The 23,097-nt window shown below is 40.3% G+C and overlaps 1 protein-coding gene across 1 annotated transcript in view; it reads left to right on the forward strand.

The window, feature by feature from the left end:
- LOC108668909 (laminin subunit alpha-2) overlaps positions 1-23,097 on the forward strand; it is a 74,285-nt gene that overhangs the window by 23,365 nt on the left and 27,823 nt on the right. Inside the window, exons 15-22 of the mRNA XM_018156167.2 lie at positions 522-664; positions 2,005-2,096; positions 3,019-3,059; positions 3,740-3,966; positions 4,206-4,400; positions 5,160-5,280; positions 5,701-5,809; positions 6,350-6,418. Coding sequence (XP_018011656.1) covers positions 522-664; positions 2,005-2,096; positions 3,019-3,059; positions 3,740-3,966; positions 4,206-4,400; positions 5,160-5,280; positions 5,701-5,809; positions 6,350-6,418 — 997 coding nt within the window. The remainder of the gene's footprint in view (positions 1-521; positions 665-2,004; positions 2,097-3,018; positions 3,060-3,739; positions 3,967-4,205; positions 4,401-5,159; positions 5,281-5,700; positions 5,810-6,349; positions 6,419-23,097) is intronic.

Below are 23,097 nucleotides of genomic sequence, written 5' to 3' on the forward strand. Positions count from 1 at the left end.
ATTAATTTTTTGATTAATTTAAAGTTACAATGTTTTGGTCTTAAGATATTACGTAGTCACATACTGTATCAATGCTGTTAGATCAAAAACGAGGAACTTGTGAGAAATCAGAAGCGGGATAAGATGAGTGTAATTAATGCGAATGATGTTAAAATCTCAATTAAAGTTTAAAATATATTAAATTATCATTTGATAATCCACAGGAATTTATCACTAAACTTTCATTGTTTCGGAAAAGGTATGAAAACGACATCATAATTTTTCATAACGAAAAAATGCAAAATCAAATTGAAAAACGTGCTCCTCCTTAAATCAACGTTGGAATAATTGTAGATTTTAATCGTAATAATAATATTAAAATAATATAATATAATGTAGGTAATATAATATAATATAATATAATATAATATAATATAAGTGTAGAAAATAATATAGTATAGTAGTATCTTCGGGATTGAAGACTAGGCCTGGATAGGCCTATGCTATAATTCTATTCCATAATGGTACTGTGTGTGCGGCAGGACGTTGGCGACATGCCCCTGCAGTTAGACCCGCGGGACTACCAGCAGGGGGAGGTGACGCGCGCTCAGATGATGTCGGTGCTCAGTGACCTGCAGCAGCTGCTCATCAGGGCGCGCTACCACACCGTGCAGGTCGAGAGCGTGTGAGTGAGGCAGGGATAACCTTCAGCTTAACTTAATTATCGGGAGACTTTATATCGATACTTCATAACATAACATAACAAAGTGATGCCGGCGCTAATGAGTAGGCCTGATGTGGCCTGTCGCCGATTCTTTTACTTTTCGTGACTTGCTCACAGAAGATCTAAAATCGTGTCATTTGACCGGATCTTTTCAGGACTGACGATAGTTTTAAATAGCTGATAGACTTCAAACGGGTTCGAAATGGTGTTAGGCATTTCAAGTCTGAACATATATTTTTCCAGAGCTTTCTTTATCCAGTCTGTTCATGAACATATTTTTACTTTGAGCGTCAACGATGTAATCAGGGTAATTCAGCAATAGTCTACTTAAATCGCAAGATCACTAAGAATTTAAAGTAATGAAATCGTAAAATGTGGGTAATGGTGAATATACGACGGTTTGGCGTTTTCTCTGTTTTAAAATTCTTGGTGCTTTATATTTATATTTTTAATTCATACACATCCGTTTTAATAAGGTAGATGTACGATCAACTTCACGTATGATTTGTAACGAAGTGTTTCTACTTCGCTGGCCTGAAAATGTCATGAGACAAAATAAGTTACGAAGATTTGTCTGAATATTCTTGAATTTGGAAACAGCGTAGGCCGGTAAATGTAGTGTTCAATACAATGTTTCATCTACTATCAGTGAAATTAATAAAACAGAGGAATTTCGCAGAAAGGACGAATTAAAACCCAATAAATACAACATTATAGGTGTTGATCTTTTATACATAATTGCAAAGATGACGTATGTAATCAACATTTCAACTTGCGTTTTGAAGCAATGTTATGTTGAAGATACAAGGGCCTCGTGCAGGTCATTGGATTTATTATTAAACAGCGTGTTTGCACAGCTCATAAGGTGATAATTTAGTATTGTGGCCAATGCAGGAAATCTTTCTTAAATACATTCATGACTTACTGGGGACACATTGAACAATTTTTCGCTGTCGTTTAAAAATTGTGCTCATCTGAACCCAAGATCAAATTAAATTAAATAAAATTTACTTTTTGCTGGATATCCGTCGGTTATGTGGCTTGATCACTATTTTATTGATGGAAAATCTTTAATCAGTTTAGATTCAAAGCTGTAATATTTTTTCTTATGCTTCCGAGGTGATCTTGATCTTTCATGAAGTAAATTTCTCTTTTTTTTAGGTTGCACTCTTTGCCCTTGTGGAGGTCATCCCGATTCCATTTAACCCAAAAAATTGTTGGATTAGTGTTGGAGTGGTAAAAAATAGGTTCTAGGTGATAGCAATTTGGACAATATGAGGCAAGAATGTTTGTGTGTGCAGGCTGCACGGCGTGGCGCTGGAGTACGGCAAGGAGGGCGCCTCGACCACAACGCTCGTCACGGGCGCCGTCGAGCGCTGCATCTGCCCGCCTGGTCTGTCTCGTCTCATGAACCCTACTTATATTATAACATTAATAATATATAGTATAATAGCAAATTGGGAATATGGTAGTAGCAAAACGGAATTCTGGTGTCAAAATGGTGCCTCGTCTTAACAACTCTGCTTATATTATAACAATAATAATCTATAATATTATAGCAAATTGGGAATATAGTAGAGGCAAAACTAAATTCCGGTGTCAAAATGGTCCAGGAATGATAGTAGCATGAAAACTTGGACACAGTATAAAAAATTTAAACGTTGTATGAGGACTGTTGCTCATCGTTCAAACAATTTTCAATTCTGGCACACTTGCAAATTTGTTGAAATTCTTTGGCTTGATTCTGTTGAATATTCAGGAGCTATTCATTAAAATATATTCTAACCTTCGAAGTGAAATTACCCTGTTGCTGACTTACCTACTCCTAAAACTATAATATTATACAGTTTTAAAGTTCGTTTTGTCTAGTTTATGTTGTTGTTTCTCGCCTGCACTGCTAGCCCTTGAGCTATTTTAATTATAGCCATCCTTAACGCTGCCAAATTACGAGTGCTTGAGTTGCTTCATTCTGAGAGCCATTTTAGAAAATAGGCATCATTTCTTTTACAGGATACGAGGACATGACCTGCCTATCTTTGCATTTAATTTGCTTGATATTAATAATAAGAACCCCTTATGCTCCTTAGGATTCGACGCCCTTAGCTGCAAATCTTTATAATAATAATAATAATAACAATAATAGCTGTTTCAGCGTTTAGTAGGCCGTACGCCTGTGGCCGATTCTTAACATAGCAGAACATTCACAGCATTTTGCGGTCTCGAACTCGCAACTCACTGCTACAATTCTGCTGTGCTTAACCGCCCGGCCTCCTCGCCGATTCTGACCTACCCTACACCGGCGCCTGTGGGGTGAGTGCAGCAGCAGGGCTCCTTACCCTACACCGGCGCCTGTGGGGTGAGTGCAGCAGTAGGGCGCTTAACCTTTCACTGGTCGCGTGAATTACGTTTGTCGGAAATCGACCTAACCAAAACCGACCAAAAAGGCGACCAATCTGGTTAGCTTTTGCACCCTCATTATTTGGGGTTAAAGGAGAAATGCTTGTTTTAAGGCTGTTCTTCATTCGCTTTTGGAATTCTTTCATTTTTGGATCACATTTGTCAGCCTGCGTTCTCGCAACGATGCCGAGGTTTTGTTAGCCAACGCTAGAAGTTTTTATGATATTGGGACCCTACACGCCTACATAGCTTGGCTTTTTATCACTAGCCGTTATCAGTTTACGTGCAAGTGGAAAATATTCTTCCTCGGAAATGAAAAAGTTTTCTCAAGCGACCTGGTGGAGAATTCTTCAAGAACGCTTAGTCGTTTGCGCATAAGCTACAGAATGTTAGACCATTATGACGCTTTGAAGAATTTCGGAGCAAGCGCCATGATTTCGTTTTGATAACTTATAACGGTATCTACTATAATTGTATTTAACTTCATCATTCTTGCGGTTATAAGTCAGGAAACCTGAAAACTGATTATATATATGGGTAACCTATAGGTTTCCTACACGTGGCGTCTATGGTGACGAGAGATTAGTCCTTCATATTATTTCGTGTGAAAAAACTTGATATAAAATTACAACGCGTCAGGAATGTCTGCACTACACAACGGGTCCCCACTGCGACCAATGCTTGCCGGGGTTCTTCGGGGACCCCACGACTGGGGACCCTGACGCCTGCCAGCCCTGCTCGTGCCCGCTGCCCGTAGCCACGAACCACTTTATGCCCGTGTGCAGTGCCCGCGGGATGACGTACGGGGTGCGGGAGAAGTTCGTATGCGACTGTCCCGTGGGATACGAAGGACTGCAATGCGAGAGGTGAGACGTTGTCCAACATAGATCATTTATTGAAAAATTTAGGTGTATTATGTGATATTTACAACTTAAAAAAGTACTAAATCACCAGGAAAGCTTATTATTTATATTGAAAGTATCTTGAAAAAGTACCAGTTGATCACAGAGTAAACTTTTCGTATTGAAAATAATGGCACAACTTTTGCTGTCAAATTATGTTGTGATAAGATGTTTCACTACGCATATTGTACTCTTATGGTCAGATGCGCTGACGGTTTCTTCGGCTCGCCGCTGGTGCCAGGGAACTATTGCCAGCCTTGCGACTGCAGCAACAACGTGAGCCCCGTAGAGCGCGGCGTGTGTGACTCCATCACGGGCCAGTGCCTTAAGTGCCTCGGCAACACCGCGGGCTGGCGCTGCGAACTGTGCCGCCCCAACCACTTCGGCGACCCATTACGGTGAGGTGTTTACGGTGGTGGCTGCTTACGGTGAGGTGATTACGGTGGTGGCTCCTTACGGTGAGGTGATTACGGTGGTGGCTCCTTACGGTGAGGTGTTTACGGTGGTGGCTCCTTACGGTCCTTACGGTCCGCATCGTTATGGTAGTGCCGCCTTACGGTCAGCAGCGTTTTGGTGGTGGCTCCTTAGGGTTTGCTGCGTTATGGTGGTAGCTACAAACGGTCAGTAATGTGTGGATGGCGACAATTACGGTTATCCCTGTTTAGGCAGCAACTTGATACAGTCAAATTACTCGAGAATAGAGCCTGCCGTCAGTAGCTTGCTCATAATATCATTATGCTTTAAATATTACGATTGTTTCACCAGCAAGCACGAGAGTGAATAGCCTTGAATGTTATTATTGTCCAACTCTAAACATTTCATTGAAGCATAACTTCATAACCTTTTCAACGCTCGGACTGACACAAGCGCACGACTTGATGCCACCAAACAGCTTAGTTCTACTCGGGAATTGCATGAAACCTTCCCTGCAACACCAGGCCGCAGATACAATATGACTTCCGTGTCATAGTTAGAATACGTAACTTTTAGCTCGCAGTATCTAGTCCTAACTTTCATATAGTAAAGTTAGATTTCATAATCAATCGTATTTTGATGAGTGGCCATTCGATCGTTGGATGGCGACACTCAAATCGTGTTGAACTGAGGTTTGACTCTAGTGAAGAACTCACCCTTGATATTCTCGTGTTTGTTTGCAGAGGACAATGCATCCCCTGTGGGTGCGTGCAGCCTGGGTCTGTAGGGGACACTTGTGACCCCAGCACGGGACAGTGCCAGTGCCGTCCTCTGTATGTGGGACGGCAGTGCCACCGGTGCCAGGTCAGCGCAACCGTCACATATTATTCTATTTCAGTGCCACAACATACTTTATTGCTGGGTCCCGTCCTACGCTAGTGGGGGAGATGTGGATTTAAAGCCCACATCCTCACCTGTTGAATTAGAACTTTTTTCCCATTGGCGGCACGCGCGCAAAATTAAGTTATTTTATATTTAAATTATTTGTTGGAGCAACTGTTTTTATGCAAAAACGATTAAAAAGTTTATAATTTCTTTCATGGGTATCGAGAAATTGCTAACAATTAGGAGGTTCCTGTCTCAGAAATAAGATAATGAAAATAACATACTGCGTTAATCTTCCAGCATTATATAGCTTTGACCCGCTTATTACAACACTAACCCCGAGTATCATTTACAAATTATTGAATAATTAACTTGTACCGTCGTGGTGATGGTGGTCAGGAGGGTCACGGGGACGTGGAGGCAGGGTGCCCGCCATGCCGCTGCTCCCGACGAGGCTCCTACAGCGCCACCTGCGATCCCGTCACGGGACAGTGTCCCTGCAAGCCTGGTCAGACAATAGACGCTCTACAATATACTACGTAGATACAATGTACTGTTCACAATATCCTGTGTACGATTACATGTACGTATACAATCTTGTGTGCAATATCCTATATATAAGCAATATCCTATTCACGATATTCTGCGTAGCATATACTGTATATGGTAACATCTTCATAACATACTATGTACAACATCCTGGTTAACGCAGTATTTTCAAATAGTTAGAGGAAAGACAGTTTGAAGAATTCGCCGGACAAGCCGCTATTGTTGAGGTCGTAACTCTCTATTCACTAATTTGCTTGGTTACACAATCCATTGGGAGCAAGAAATAAAAAGCCATCCGGGTTTTTTTTTTCACTGGAGAAATGTTGAGATGATGCGACTGTTTCATTCCTCCTTAATAATCAATTAAAGAGTTGCTGCATATGTTACTGCTGGTGTAACTGACGGTTTTTATGATTATTATATTGTATTGTTGAAAAAGGATCCATTTTATGCTTAAATATATTATTTATCTTCGTGAAATGATTGATTTCGCACGCAGGCGTAGGAGGGAAGACGTGCAGCAGCTGCTTGGACGACCACTACGGTAACCTCTCCGACGGCTGCTCCGGTGAGTACTGCCATACTTCGTCCTTCGTACTCAGCAAAACTCATTGCCTTGGCCACCCATACGCCTGCTAACCTACTTGTAAATTTCTCAACTTATGATTTCTGAACTTCTATGCTAAAACCATGATGGAATTCTTCATTGAATACCTCTATTGAATCACGATCACTGTTCTTTGTTGGTCATAAACGCTCATAATGCCATTGTTGCGCCAGACTGTCACGGTAAAGTTACCAACATGTAATTGGAGTACACCAAGGCTTGCTACTGAGAGACCAACGTGTAATAAGAGTACTAATGTTTGGCATTGAGATACCAGCGTGTAGTTAGGAGTACCAATGCTTGGCATTGAGATATCAGCGTGTAGTTAGGAGTACCAAGGCTTGGCATGGATATACCAGCGTGTAGTTAGGAGTACCAATACATGCAGTTTGAACAGTCAATACGAGTTAATTAGTGGGGAGTCAGTATATCAGCTGGTCTAATGGAAACAATAATGAGTGAAATCAGGATACTATATTATTCTAATTTAGATCTAAACGCATGTTATTTCAATACCAACGTTCTAACTTTAAATGCTGCTACGTGATGTGAAGATACGTGAATGCACAACAGAAATGTCATCAATAATAAATTCTATTGTTTCAGACGTTTACTTGAAATTTCGACGTATTAATATGTCAAATTAAAAATCGCTACTGACGATTTTCAGTTAATGTTCGTTATAGTTTATATAGCAGATGCTTTATAGAAGTGCGACGCGCGTGCCATGCACTGCCTCCGAACTAATGGAATGTAATGCCCGGAATAGGTGATGGATTAATGCATTTCGGCGTGGCTATCGATGCATTTCCATGGAAAATATGATTAATTTTTTTAAAGTTTTATCGATATTCAGTATTTGGGCAATTTAATATTGAAACCACCATTCCATCTTATTAGGTTTTATTTACGTAGCGTTTCTATTCTCATTGAAATTGTTAACACTTCACTTCCGAGTTCATGTGCGCTGCCGTTGCGAACTTGCAGAGCACAGTTGGCCTCCCGCGGCCGGTGAGTGAGGTGGTGTGGTGCTGCAGCGGTGCAGTGAACTCTGTGCACTCGCTTGACCCAGTGCAATGGTGCAGCGTTGGTAGGTGCTGCACCGATAACGAGTCTCTTTCGTGATAGTTGTTGGGACTGCAGTGACATCCTCTTTCTTGCTTCGCCCAATGATCTGAAACACTGAACGAAATTACACATTCATAAATTACAATATTTATGTGAGCGCATTGGAAACATTGTAGAAACTGGTCCATTTCTTTGGTGGAATTTTGCAATCATCGGAGTATTTAAGTAAAGTTTTGAAATGGAATTTTGTTTAGAATTGCTTTTTGAATTATATTGGAAATCATAAAACTCACTCTTTCACCGTCGTTGTTCTGTTGGCGAAGCTGAATAATCATTATTTTAAAAGTGCCCAAAGTTATTCCCTGATCTGTGGAAATTTAGGTAATTAAAATCTATGTTCAAGCACATTACTCAATTATCATTAAAACAAATCTAGGTAATAAAAATAGCAACACAGCAGTTATGCTAAAATCGATGCACCATATATTGCCTTTAATAAACCAAGTTTTTCTCTTAAAAATCTTCTGTCGTTACAACAATCGAATCTCAAATTGTAAAAAGAATTTGCATGCCGCATAATAGTTACCTCTTAGCATTGGCCGTGGAATTGATTGATATAATATGTGTTCGGGAGTAACGGGACTATACGTGCACGTGGAGCTCTTCATTCTGGCATTGCTCGTGCGATTCTCTAGTCTGGAAAAACACCTCTCAGTCACAGACGCGCCTGAAATACGATGTCATAGACGCGCCTGAAAATACGATGTCATAGACGCGTCTGAAAATACGATGTCATGGACGCGCCTGAAAATACGTCATAGACGCGTCTGAAAATACGATGTCATGGACGCGCCTGAAAATACGATGTCATGGACGCGCCTGAGAATACGATGTCATGGACGCGCCTGAAAATACGATGCCTCAAAATACGATGTCATAGACGCGCCTGAAAATAGACGTGCCTGAAAATACGATGTCATAGACGCGCCTGAAAATAGACGTGCCTGAAAATACGATGTCATGGACGCGCCTGAAAATAGACGTGCCTGAAAATACGATGTCATGGATGCGTCTGAAAATAGACGTGCCTGAAAATACGATGTCATGGACGCGCCTGAAAATACGATGTCATAGACGCGCCTGAGAGGCCAGTCGTCGTATAAACGCCTTGAACGTCGCTCTGGCAGCTCCAAAATAAGGCGTGGGCGGCAAGGCCAAGTCCTGCAGACGGCATTTGTGGCGGCCAACTATAGCATCGATCACCCCTGCAACATCACGCCAGCTAAACCTGCTATTGCCAGGGAATTTTTTTTATTCTTAAATTTCGGTAGGAATAGCATTGTGAATTCAAGGACAATCTATCTTCGTGGGCATTAACCTTGTGATGTCCGAAAAATTTTCAACTCTAGCGCGAATTGTACTATAGGAATATTTTTTTAGGTTTTGCCATCGCTCAACAGATTGCTATTCTTGTTTTACTTCATTGGGTTCATTTATATGTATTGTTGAGCACGATTTTCAATCGTGCCCTTATTTAATGATAAAAATTTGATTGTTCGTTAGAACTCCATTGATTTAGTCTAGTCGGCGACTAGAGGATAGCTATACATTTTTTCACGTTATCGGCCGTGCTATAAAATGGTCTGTATATGCATCGGTGTTGCTGTGTAGTGAACTTACAGAACTGAGGCCGTATTATCAAAACTTCGTAAGTACGTAAAATCGACTTATGAGTGGCGTTACTATGACAACGTAATACTAGCGATGGTATTATAGAAACATTTGCGCGGGGAAAATTTTAGGCTTTTAGCCAAGACTTGCGTACGAAAGTTTTGATAATGCCAAAATTAGGGTGTATTTACGTACCACAGAACTTTTTTGTCGTAAGTACAAAAAGTTACGAAGTTTTGATAATCCGGCCCCTGGTACAATAGTTTCAATTTCATTTTTGCCCGCTCTGCCATTTCGCCGTTTCTGACAAATGTTATCATTCGTGCAGGCTCCGACGTGGTACAAATTCTAAATCTTAGAGATTTCTCTTTGTTCTTATGAATTGGTGACACAATTGGATTTTGAAACTCCATCTGGAAGGAATGAAATTTGGTGACGGCGACTAGGACAACGCAAAGGACTTGCATTGTGTTTTTTATTGAATTCAGCTTTTGCTCCGAACTTACTTATAAGATCACAACCCACGATGAACTGAGACAATGCTTCGTGTTATACATCCTGCATAATATCGGAGTGAGACTGGAGGACTTTTTATCAAGACTGTAAGAGTGTAGTAAAAAAATTTATTGCTCTTATTATGTCAACTCATGTGCAAGTTATTTACTGCTCGTAATCACTGCACGTGAGGTTGCTCCCTGGTGGTTATTTACCTTGAGTTTGACGTGTAACACGAGGCGCAGTTGTAGGAGGGCCGCAGCCGCCTAAACCTGTCCATCACACGGGAGCTTTACTACCGCATTCACTGCAAGCCTAGATGAGTTCCTTCCTTTATTATTTTGCTCTTCTTGCCGTGCACAATTGAACTGAAGTAATTATGAAGCATAATTTATTCAAGTTATAATATTAATCGTTGGCTGCGAACTCTAAGCCTACAGAAAAATTTTTTATAAGAGGTCGTCAATTACCAATGTGGTGAAATGTGTACAGTGGCTTCTATCTAACTACCTTAATAGTGATGTTGATCCTCACGAGTTCAAGTGTCGGGGATTAATTCGACTGTGACGCAAAGTTTTGACTCGCGTTTGAACTCAAGACTGAACTTTGTGTTTTCTGTAGTTTGGATGCCATCCAAATTTGATTGAAATTTATGTATTATTGGAAATTCACGTATCGTTTTACTAATATTGAATACCGATCGTAGGGTCATTACTCCTGGTAATCGTGTCATCATTCTTCTGTTAAATAAATTGTGCAATCTCAAGTATGAGCGAAATCAGCACTGCCATCGTGTTTCTAGTCAAACTATCTTTTAGGCCACAATTATCGTTTTCTACTGTACAAGTTGCTACACAACCTAGCGCGGTCATGTCTATACTCTAGCAAGAATAAACTCTGCAGCAAACTAATGCCAAGTCGGAGCTATGATTCGCACGAGGAGGAAGCACTGGTCTGGACGGACGTTATGTTTATCGTTCTTATTCCTGCTGGTGGCGAATGTCTCCGCTGTGAATGCAACAAACGGAACTGTTTCTTCTAAAGCCGGCGATTCTTTTAAGGAAATTGGTGCTAATAATGGCAGTGTTACTGACGAAACTTTGGAAACTGAAAATCCAGAAGGTGTTGACATTACTCTTTCTAAGATTAATTTCAAAGGAGAGAACGATATAGATGATGAGCAAGTGTCTTCAGTTCAGTTTATGGAACAAAACTATCGGTTTTCAACCACTGAAAAGTCTCCTGAGGCGCTAGCAGGAACTACCCCCAGTCCAGCGATCACTTCCACGTCTACGGCGTGGGAAAATATTTTCTTCCGGAACCAATCGACAACGCTTCCGGTCCCGGCCCTCCCATCCACTGCCCAAAATTTCAGTTTTACAATGTTCAATCTTTCTGATTTCTTCCCTGACACTGACGGAGAAATCGACTCATTTTATGATGTATATAATGATACTTTATTTTACTCATGGCTTAGTGACCACATGGACAATTTTACGGGCAATGAGAAGGAAATCGATAGTTTTGGTGACTTTGCAGATGCTGGTGATTTACTTAATTTGCATTACTCAGTTTCACCTCACCAGATCGATGACGACTTTTACGTTAGAGTTGGTCGCGCTCAAGACGATGTATCGTACCGTAAGTGGCGATATAAATTGACTGATAGAGAAAATAACCAGAATAATCCTCGAAACTCTAATGCTCCCATAACGAGAAATTTAGACTTGCATCAGTCACCAAACTATCGGTATCCTTCTCACAACGAGCCGCGGACTGAGCATCACGCGAGAACACGACACAACCGCAAGTTGAGTCTGGCAGAGAGGCGTAATATTGCGTGGCGACGCAAACTCCGATACATGGAGAGGTTGGGGAGAGTGAGCCACCAAAGGGATAGGTTGCCGTACCAGGGGGTAGTGCACCAACGCCGGAAAACTGTAGGAGTTTCCACTACTAGGATAGAGTCGTCGCCTCATCTGCCTTCCAGTGTCACAGTTTGCAATACTTCTGTTATCACGAGTCATTATCCGGCGGGCATTGGTCCGAGATACCCGCCGTCACGCCCGGTCCCGGTTACTAGGCCACCATACTCTGTTCATGGTAGGTTGCCAGGTAGTGGAGTGACTCCTCCGTCAGTTGATGGTAGTGGAACCACTAGACCGGCATGGATGGGAGGGCTCGGTTCCACCCCTGCCTCCACTACGAAAACTTATCACGGCTACTATCGATCCCGCTACAACTTCTTACTTGGTAAGTTGTGTTCTCAAAATGAACAATTGATACCTATATGACCTTAGGAAGTAACATTTTCTCTCAGAATACTAGAGGTTATCAGCTCTCCGTGTAGAGACTATAATGACCATCGTGGAGATTATAACGATCTTACTGAGTTTATTGTTATCTTACATGAAATGATTGCTCACTTCAATTTGTTATTATTTATATCAAAATGAAATTTGGTTCCGTGGAAGGCTTGTACGCTCCTAGCAGATGTTGAGAGAGTAACGCGTCACATGACATCCCAATTTCTTTAGAAGAAGTTTAGTGGAGGAAGAGTAAACATATGGGAAAGTGGATGTTCTCGAGCAATTAATCTCAATTTAATAGCGTTTGTGAAACTTTGACCCTTTGTTACAAAAGGAAAACTTGCACTCACATCTCTTTTTGCGAGTGCTTAATTCTTTATCCAGAGAAAAACAACGCTCTCCGCCCTGCACTATCCAAATCATCTTGCTCCTCCCCCGTGAATGCTTAACCCTACAATCTGGAACCGTCAATTGCCCTTTGACACTTGCACGGTCACGATATGGCCCCGTCTAGTTCCTTTACAGTATGACGATCCTGTGGGTGGTTTGGAATGCTAATTCTGGTCGGCTGCCACCCATGCGATTCCAGAGCTCCGACTTTTGACGAGCCTGTCCGCCTTACATCTCCTAATTGATTTGATTTCCTTGTTCCATGCATGAGTTGCGTTTCTGTTCCTTTTCCTCTCTTTGTTATCTTGGTATATACGAGATAATTTTATGTGGGCTATAAAGTCATGTTCGATTCATAGTATCTACACTAACGTGTACTATACGAATAATATGCGTTTAAAAATTACTTTTTAAAGACAACACTTCTGAACAATCCAGTGTCTTGGATGTTACACATGCACAATTAATTTCTAATTTTATTTTCAAATGTTGAAAAAAAATTATTTTTCAAAATTTTTTCAAGATATCAAAGTTTTGTAAATTTTCAAAATTATTTATCCTGTCAATTGATTCATGCATTGTCTCTGACTTTATGCAATTGTGCAAAATTTCAGATCAATTGGACAGGTCAAATTGTGTCATATATGGATTATAAGATTTGTAGCAGACGAAATTATTTTTTATTTTTTTTAATAATGGGAAAAATTTTCAATTTGTAAAATTATTTATTCTGTCAATTGATTCATGCATTGTCTCCAACTTTACGCAAGTGTGCCAAATTTCAGATCGATTGGACAGGTAGAAGTGTGCAGTTAAATGTCTATTATAAGATTTGTAGCAGACAGACAGACAAATCAAACAAGAAGTGAAGTTAAAGAGAAGTGTTGTAAAAATTGAAACTAATCGGGAGGAGTCGTGAGTATTTTTCGCTGGAAATTACTACAACTCATCATGGATATTTTCATAAACTATTAATTCATTTATTGTATTATAGAGAATGCTTGCATTTATAATATTACATACTGAGTTTTGTGTAATCATTGCATTTTTTCCGCGAATTACAAAATTGATGACGAGCTCTCAGTAAATGTTTTGTTCTTAGCGTTAAATTTGTAAACAATACCTTTTAAAATTTGTGAACAATACTTGTAATGCAATTTAAATATGATTTATTTTATGCGTTTCACTGGAATACTCGTTGGTAACGGCCTCACGAGTCGCGTTGCTTCAGTTTTGCTTGCCTACGTGTTTGGGTTCTGCTTTTGACCCTGGATCGTTGATCCCTGATGCATATTCCAAAAATTTGTTGAAAAATAGTTGACTTTTTTTACTCGTTTTCTTGGGCATCATTTCACTGCTACTTAAGACATTTTTTAGAAGAGATTTCTCGTTTGTACTTTTTTCCTCGTTGACAGAATTAACTCATCGATTCTTGGTCGTTGGTTGTCATTACTTTAATTGTATAAATGTTTTCTCCTTTAAAGTTCTTGGTTAATTTGTATCGATTCTTCATACTAAGTAAAGATTTGTGTTCGGGTAATTTGGTATTTATCGCTAGTTGCCAAGGGTTGTAATCATCGCATTCATTAATTTACTATAATTTTACCGAAAGCCTGACCATTGCAACCTTTCCGTCTCTTCAGTTAAATTTACGTATACCGATATCTTTATACAACTACCTTTTGTTGTATTCACCTACGAGAGGCTATGTGTCAAGACTGTAGGCCTTCTTTTTATTTTATCATTGAACAAAAGCTCGCTATGACCTCACGTAAGATATTGGGCGCGCACTCTGACACCAGCGCTTTCTCCTACAGCCCGTAATTGCTATGTGCCGCTGGTCATCACAGCGTGGGCTAGCCCCGCTCTATTGTCAAGCCTACACGGCGCTCAGCAACATCGTGGCAGCAGACGCTCTACTCAGTGTTTACTTGCTTGCAGCCTGACTACGATTATCACCTGTGGTAGAACCTGTTCCTTAATTTGTTGTGGTCCTTGCGTGATGCAGTTACTGGGTGTTGGCTCACATCCCAGCACTTCTTATCGTTTGTGTGCTTTTCTTTTATGAAGACCATGAATAGGGCATCAATCCTCCGATACTTAGTGGTTCTTATAGGTTTCTGATTGTTTGATATTTTGCTCAGATTTAGAGTGGTAGAATTTCGGCTTAATTTTAAGTTCGTAGAAGTAATTCGGCAAATGGATCTCATTTGTATGTTTCTTCCATTTCAATTGTTATTTAACTATTTAACTTTTTACTATGTATTCCCTGTGATTGTTCATTTAATTTACTAGATTGCAGCATAATCGAACACGATAATGCACAAATAGCCGCTCTGCCTTTATTCTGCCGTAATAAACAGGCCGTAATTAAAGGTCTGGTACTGTCTCATGTCGATACCCGGTAATTAATTGTTCACATACCGTCCGTGCCTTCAGATGTCAACTAATAAACAAACTATGATATATAAGACCTGATGCCCCTACACACAACTCCTTGTCAACGTGAACTCCAAGATCTTTTTCGCTGCCGCCTTTTCAAGCATCACTACGACGTTGCTTCCAAATCTTCTCAAATTGAAAACTTGCTGTTAAATATAATATTTTTATTCGTATAGATGTGAAGTAATTTAACCATTTTGCCTCTTAACTACCTCTACGTAATCAGCGGCACTCCTGACTTTGGATCGACGTAAAATTTACTTCCTAAAAAGCCTGAACTTCTGCGCGATCGCATATCGCCTGTTCAAGGCGACGAACCGACGACGTAATTCCGCTATACGGTGCCTATACAGCATAAGAGTCATTCTATCATAACTTGCTTGCATTCACGTACACGTAGCGGACGATTTCTCGTGTGTGATTGCTGTCTTTAAGAAGCCGTCAGTGATTGGCTAACACGATCATGAATTCGAAACTATTTTTTTTTTTAATTGGGCCCTGGACATCTTCCGGCTTCGCTTGCAGTGCTGGAAACTGATCTAGGTATCAAGCCCGGATATGGCTTGCCGCTTGCTAAAGAGTTCCATATTGTTGGTTGTAAGTATTTGGATTGTTTGATTTGATGATTTCGTTGTTGATCACGGTTGTCTCATATTTTTTGATTTGCATTCTTCAAATAGTATATATGATTGAATTTTAGATGCTTAAATACAGTATGTAAATTGACAGTTTTCAACTGTACCGCGAGAACACGACAAATCAGTTCAACAAGTTGTTTCGTATTGTTGACATTGATGGACGGATATTTTCGTATGACTGTCTTTTCGGCAGGTTTTTGTATGCAGTTTTTTAGCCAGTCCCAGCTATCCTGTCTTCAGACCTCTCTCAACATTTTTTTAGCAGGCCTCAGCTGACCTCCTACATACGGCACCTGCTCACCTAGCCCGCAGGTCGCTACAGGTCCGTCTTTACCTGCTCTTACGTACGGCACCTGCTCACCCGGCCCGCAGCTCGCTAGGTCCTGCCTTACCTGCTCTTACGTACGGCACCTGCTCACCCGGCCCGCAGGTAGCTAGGTCCTGCCTTACCTGCTCTTACGTACGGCACCTGCTCGCCCGGCCCGCAGGTCGCTAGGTCCGTCCTTACCTGCTCTTACGTACGGCACCTGCTCGCCCGGCCCGCAGGTCGCTAGGTCCGGCCTTACCTCTCGCGGTTGAGAGGCTCATAAGATTTAATTAATTACCTTCTGGTAGACGAAGTTTCGTGCGACCTTTCTCTCAAAGTAAAAAAAAGGATTACCTATTACCGAGACTGAAATTTTTTTGAACATGAGTATGTCGTTATTTTTCCTAACACTGCTTGATTCTCTTCTGAAAGTCGTAGCGAATTGCTTGATATTTCTCCATCAATAATTTTCGTACGATTCACAAAAATAGTCATTCATGTTTATAAGCTTCCGTAACGATAACAAGATTACCTTCTTATTCCGTATAGTATTTTATTGCTGTGTCCTCAAAACATACAAGGCAACGCTGCCATTTAACCACTACTGTACAAATCTCTCAGCTTCCTATACAAGCAGGCGAGTTTCTATTGACTTCTAAGACACACGAACAAGGCGCCTGCACTAAAGCGTCAAGAATGACTGCGCTCTGCGGACAAGCGCTAAAAACTGCAATTTATGGCCTCGCTGGATATGGTGAGACTGACTTAATGCAGTCTGCATGCTTATCAAGGGAACTGTACACGCCCGCCTGTCCGCCTCGTGCGCCCTCTGCACGGAAAATTCTGTTCTCAGCTGCCGGATGCGTCGCTCACCGTCCGCGCGTCAAGCTGAGTGGTTTCCAAACAGATTTGTTTGATCCTTAATTTACCTATAGAATATATGCATAATGTGTAAGCAGGCAACGTTTATAAGGCTCACTGTACATGTGCAGTGTGTGTACAAAGAACTAGATAATGTCTAGTGTTACAGTTGACCGACTCGTGCAATAAGTGTCGAATGCTTTGCTTGAATGCGTGTGCCTTGCGTGACTCAGTCATTGCGCTCTGTGTTTCTTTTATTTTTGTTCTGTTATTCGATGCGTATAACGTCTATCATCCAGAAGATTTATATGTTCCTCACTTTTAGGGGACGGACAAAATGAGGGAAAAACCTAATATTTCGAGATCATAACTTTTCAACACGTTATTAACGTTTATTGGGACCTTATGACCTTACGTGACGTGACATGACCTTATTTTTTGATACTCGGGCACTGCGGTTTCGTTTCATAAATAATCAATTGGGTGTCGTAGCAGGAAAGGGAAAAGGATATAATCTATGTTTATTCTGAGCCCTCTCTCCGTTTGTGCGGCTTAACGGTTGTTATGGAGCGACGCTCTCGCTTGTCGATGCAACACGTCCAACCAAATTGACCATTATTTTCTATCGAATTCCTAATAAAAACTCGGGAAAAGAAAGGAAAACTAAAATGTCGTCCACGCGATTAACTATTTATGGACTTATTTTGTTTTCGGAAAATGAAACGGGTAGTTTCTCACAGAGTTCAGTTACGAATGGGTTCAGTCTAATTTTTTAACAATCCGACATTATAAGCAGACATTCACCGTAAATTATTCGCTTTCAATGAGAATATGTAAGAAACTAAATAATATTAGTTTATTCTGTTTTTCTCGTTTGTATTTTTCTGTAAATACAATATTATACGTGCATTCTTCAGAGTCACTCACGTATGAATTTACCATAGATATTTCTTCTTGAGTTGTAAATCATGCTGTATTCGTTGTCTTTGCTGAGCTTGGAACCTGTTCAACAACCAGATTTATTTGGCCTAACACTCAACGTCTCTCATGCCGTTACTTGTCCTACAGGAATTTCTGTTGTGAAATTTCACCTAAGAATGCCACGCCCATTGCGTGGGGTTTACGTGTGTACATGCAAGTGTCTTTCGAGCTGACAAGTTTCTTGTTGAGATTTTTCCATTTCTGCAGCCAGTCGATACCGATACTTTTGAATATTGTAATGAATCAAATGACAATTTATTATATTTTGTTTTTGATATAGCTTTGATAAAATACAGCACATCGCATCTATGATGACATCATGACACATTGGAATTATGACGACATTATAGCACATCGCATCTATGATGGCATCATGACACATTGGAATTATGACGACATTATAGCACATTGCATCTATGATGACATCGTAGCACATTGGAATTATTATGATATCATCACACAGTTCACCATCCTTCGCTAGCTTATTTTACACGACAATGAGTGAGGCTATCTTAGTTCCATACAACTATGTCCTGGGACCTCACGCCTTGAGCATTGCTCTTCTGTACTGAGATTATTTACGTTCCTTTATCTGACTTAAGTCTTTCTCAGACTATCACGTACAGTTTAATTTGATACACTAGTCTGTAGCCTTCACTGACTCGCCGTATATGGGGAACATGTTTGTGCAGAAAAATTGAGACAATGTGACGCCTGTCGTATTCCATGGTACGTTTAAAATTTGTGTTGATGGTTTAACACGTTGAATGCGATATGATCCACAAGTGAGTCGTTGCTGATTCATATCTGCTATCACTTATCACTAACTCAACCTAACCTAATCAATTTAATAAACGGGATGTTTAATTGAACCCCAATAGTTGGTATTATTGCCATTTTAGCACAAAATAAAAAATTTTATTTGACATTTTAGCAATAAAATATAAAGGTTTGAGGTAATAGAAAATATGTTTAACTATTGCGTTTGACTATCATACAGAAAAGTATATTATTTTAAATTAGCAGGTTGAATTGAAACCCAATCAGAATCGCACTAGCGGGCAGTCGGGAGTTTCGGGAATCGCATTCAACGTGTTAAAGTAGCAGCGTATATTTTCTTCTTATTTTATTAGCGTTGAATCTTCTGAATACTACTGATTTTTATAAGTCTAGAATTATATACTCGTTTGAAATTTATTCGAATATCTTCACTCATAAATATCTGCTTCGTCTGAGCGCACTATAACTTCTGTATTCTTCCAAGCACTATATCGGTTCATGTATAGGGCTCACGGTGCCAGCTCCAGTGAGCCGTCAGGTATAAATGCTGGTCGGAGCTGCCGCGTCGACAAGAGATTATCGGATTTTTAGAGCTGCGAGTCAGGAGGTCACGATCGAGTTCGGCGTCACCACTTCAGGCTCTTGTTCACCGCCGTGTTTACATGATGGTAGAACAGCTGTTGATTGTATATACAAATTCTTGCGCTCCAAAAATTAATTTTCAATGCTCACCTAACCTACTGAAAAACGTGTCAGATTATAATAGGTATATGTTGAGCAATTTGAACTGAAATGCTTAATCACTGTTTTACGTCCTTCATGAAAGATTATTCAATTGAATCTGTATAGCTTGGTAGCAAATTACTTACTCGATCATTGTGTTTTTCCAAATATGAACGCACCTCATTTTTTGGCTGGAGTGACTAATCTTTTTTACAACACCTAACAAATACCATCAGTTCCCTTGAGCTGTTCTTTTATATTAACTCAATATCGATTTCCTTTTAAGTTGAATGCTCGTTCTCGCGTTGAATCGATTTCAAAGTCGGCACATGTACTTGCGAAACCTGGCTCGATTATAAGTGTGTAATATAACATTGATGAGAATGCATAACAACACAACCGACGATTGCTAAGCCGAGCATCATCTCAGCTATAAGACTTCATTACACGACAAGGCTTGTAAGCGTTCATAAGTTGCACTGCTCTGCAGCCGAGACTATTAGAGCGTCAGTTAACGCGCCTCAGTATACCTTATCGGTGACTCCATCGACCACTTCTTGATGGTTTGGGCTGTTGCAGTAGTGCGGGTGAATGGTTTTTGCAGCGGTACTTTGATTGCATTGAATTTTAAAGAGAGTACGTACACAATTTCTGACGCGTTTTTACTTTATTTTGACTATTATACGAATGTGTAGAATATTAGATGCCACAAAACACAATTCAATCGATTTCGAGTCCTTTTTCTGTTCTGATAGTTTATATTATGTAGTTTGTTTTTAGTACTTCCAAGTTTTGAATGTATTATCTCTAGTCATGTTATGGATGAAGTAAATAACTAAATAAGAGCATTTAAAAAAAAAAGTTTTGTATATTTTTAGTAATATTTAGCTTACCTCTATAACGCACATTTATCACATCTCATTCTTATTTATCACTCATATTTAACAACTCATACTCACTAATCATGCTCACCACCTGCATTATAATCTGATTACTGGTTGCCTCGGATCCGTCACATAAAGCAGTGGAACGCACATGGTTAGGTACTTTATTTCGTTAAATACTGGATAAATTTCTTTGCTATTTAAAGCCTGAGCTACTCTAACTTGACTCTCCTTCTGGCTCCGCAATGTGTTATTCATTCAAAACGAAGTATATAAACTTTCTGCGTCGTAAAGTCCTTTGGTGGGAAAGTTTAAGGTACGTCGTACGCGCCATTGGCCCTGCAGTCGTTGCATTGGCCTCTGTTTAGGGTTGTGGCCCGTTCTCCTCTGGAGTGTTTACAAACAAACGCCGCAGCCGCAGCGACCCGCCCTATGGTGGTGTTAATCTCCACGTTGGTCCGGTCCACAGTCCACACAGCCTTTAGTGCATATGAGTGATAGCGATACTGCCATATCTTGATTAATATGGCTTTTATTTTTGGGAAAACGGCTACTTTCACATGGGAGACAATGTGGCGGTTGGATACGTTTAACAAAGCGCTAATGGACGACTATAGTGAACGTTTTATTAAATTCCTCCATTATGCAGCATCGCATTTTATCTTCGGGGTTGAAGAAAAAGATATGTTAAGGCCTGTAGCCGATACTTGTACTATCTAAAAAGTGACCTTTTGACAAGATCTTTTTAACAGACGTTGATTTACATCAATGACGTCATCAGACATCAATGGACTTTTAATAGTTGCGTAGGGTGCTAGGTATTTCAGTGTTAAACATATACTTTGGCATAGCACTGTCTAGTTAATTCTTGACTGGGAGCGTCGATCAACAATAGCATCAGCGAGGCCGTTCCACATGTTGGTGAATCGAAGCGAGAAAAAATGTTATTGCGTAGATTATTTGCACCGCAGTCTGTTTAAGCTTATATACCGTGGCCACTATATAGCTGGTGATGGTTCTTGTTTCAAATTCTAGTATTCCTTCATGGGACCTTGTATAAATCGTAGGTATTCTTCAATGAGGTCACCACGCAGACGTCGTTAACAGAGACTTGGGAGCTTCATATTTTTTTCATATAAGATAAGCCCTTTCAGCCTGGAATTATCCTTATTGCACGTCTTTGAACACTCGAGTGAATTTTTATCCTCTTCAAGCATCCGGGACCATACAGCGTTTCCAAACCTAGGTCCGGGTGTGCAACAGCGACAAATAACAGCTTCGATCATCACTTCTGCATCCACAATATAGGAACTCGTAGGTGCGTCTGATCAGTCCATAAAGTGTATTGGATCTCGTTGCAACCATGTCTTTTCATACTGTAATCTTGCTGGCCATTGTTCCTGCCGAGGTGAAGTACTTTACACTTGTCAGCATTAAACCGCAGCTGCCATGTATCAGCTCAGTCAACTAACCGATCAAGATCATCTTGTAGTTGCACTTTATTTGACGCATCCTTAGCTGTATTATATAAACTTTTGTGTCGTCAGCACGCTAGCTGCGTGCGTAATTAGTTGACGTTATTTCTGGGCTGCGCGCTTGCTCGTGACCGGTCCAAGTTTTAAACGACAGGGGCTTCTCTTATGTTCATATAGAGCTCATCGCGTTTTTAGCGTATTTTCTCATTTATAGAAAAAAGGCGCTATTGTGCTCGTCATGTCCGTCTGTCTGTCCGTGACTTCACGTTTTCGTCGACGAGAAAATGCTCTCTCTGTCACTCACTGCAGTGAGTACTGAGTTTAGTGAGTTATATTTTTTCATCGTAATAGCCGGATAAAGTTATTGTGATTAAAATTGTGTTCGGTACAATTTGCAGTTTTTTGAGAAGTTTCGCGACATTTTTTCCTACAGTGTGACACGCAATTTTTTCTCTAATTTGTGCAGTCTCTCAAACCACCCCTTAAAGTTCCCGCGCGCTATTTAATTAATTATTATTTTATATACATGACAATAACATAATCAATTGAGTTTCACAGTGATTCACTGTATTTTCATGTTAAGACAGAACTTACATGCAAAGGTCCAGCTATACCTATTTGTTTAGATATGAACTTTCAGCCTAGAAACAAATTTAAATCCTCAATCCCTATTATATTGCTCTTTTTTGATACACCGCTTCTTGCTGGCTTGAAAGGAAATTTGCTTCACTGGCAAATTGCTTGATCAGCAGCCTCTGGCTCAGCGCTCATGGCGATGAAGAAGTACACAGATCCTGATCCATACATGCTAACGAAACCCTAACTTTTGTGTCATCGTGTGTTGCAGTCTCGTACGGGAGGGACTTGATCCAAAACTTCATGCATGAAGGCTTAATTTAGATATGCTGCTAGGAACTGCATGTCCATGCAAAGTACATATAACATATGCATAGATCACAACTAATGTAGTTCAAAGCTATCTTCTGCCCATGTAAGCTATAAGTCTTGGTCATAAATATGAATTGGCCGAAGAATATATTTGTCAATGAAATGGATAACCCAAGCGATGCATGCAGGAAAGTTCATACAAAGGCGGAAATATTCATATAACTAGACATGCAGCGAAGCCGCTATAGTCGCGTAGAGGCCCGCGTTGGGGGTCACACACAGACACACTCGTGTTTTGCAAGCTATTTAATTTGTTGTAAGATATTTTGGACCTGGCAAACGAGCTGGACACTAAAAAGCAATGTAATTGAAATAATATGATGCATAAATATTTCTTTCAGCTGTTGGACATTTTCTCGTTTGTTGGCTACCAATCGTTGTCGAGGCCCTCAAACTCTTATTGCATTTAAGACTGCACAGTGCACACACACTTTTTTATGCGGTGTATGAATACACAAACGCAACCAAGGGGCCCGGGCGACCGGTCACGCTATAGAGAGGCTCCCGCCTTACGTCATGATGCATTGCGTCACTTAATATTATTATCCATAATTCATTTGCTTTTCTCTCCCTCGTACAACAAAAAAATTGTGTGAGCGCCTTATCAGCGACCATAAAGTATTTTTAACGCGCGGTATTTTTTAGATTGTATTATTTTGAATTGATGT

The sequence above is a fragment of the Hyalella azteca genome, unplaced genomic scaffold, assembly GCF_000764305.2.
Source record: "Hyalella azteca isolate HAZT.00-mixed unplaced genomic scaffold, Hazt_2.0.2 contig5386, whole genome shotgun sequence".
Classification (NCBI taxonomy): domain Eukaryota; kingdom Metazoa; phylum Arthropoda; class Malacostraca; order Amphipoda; family Hyalellidae; genus Hyalella; species Hyalella azteca.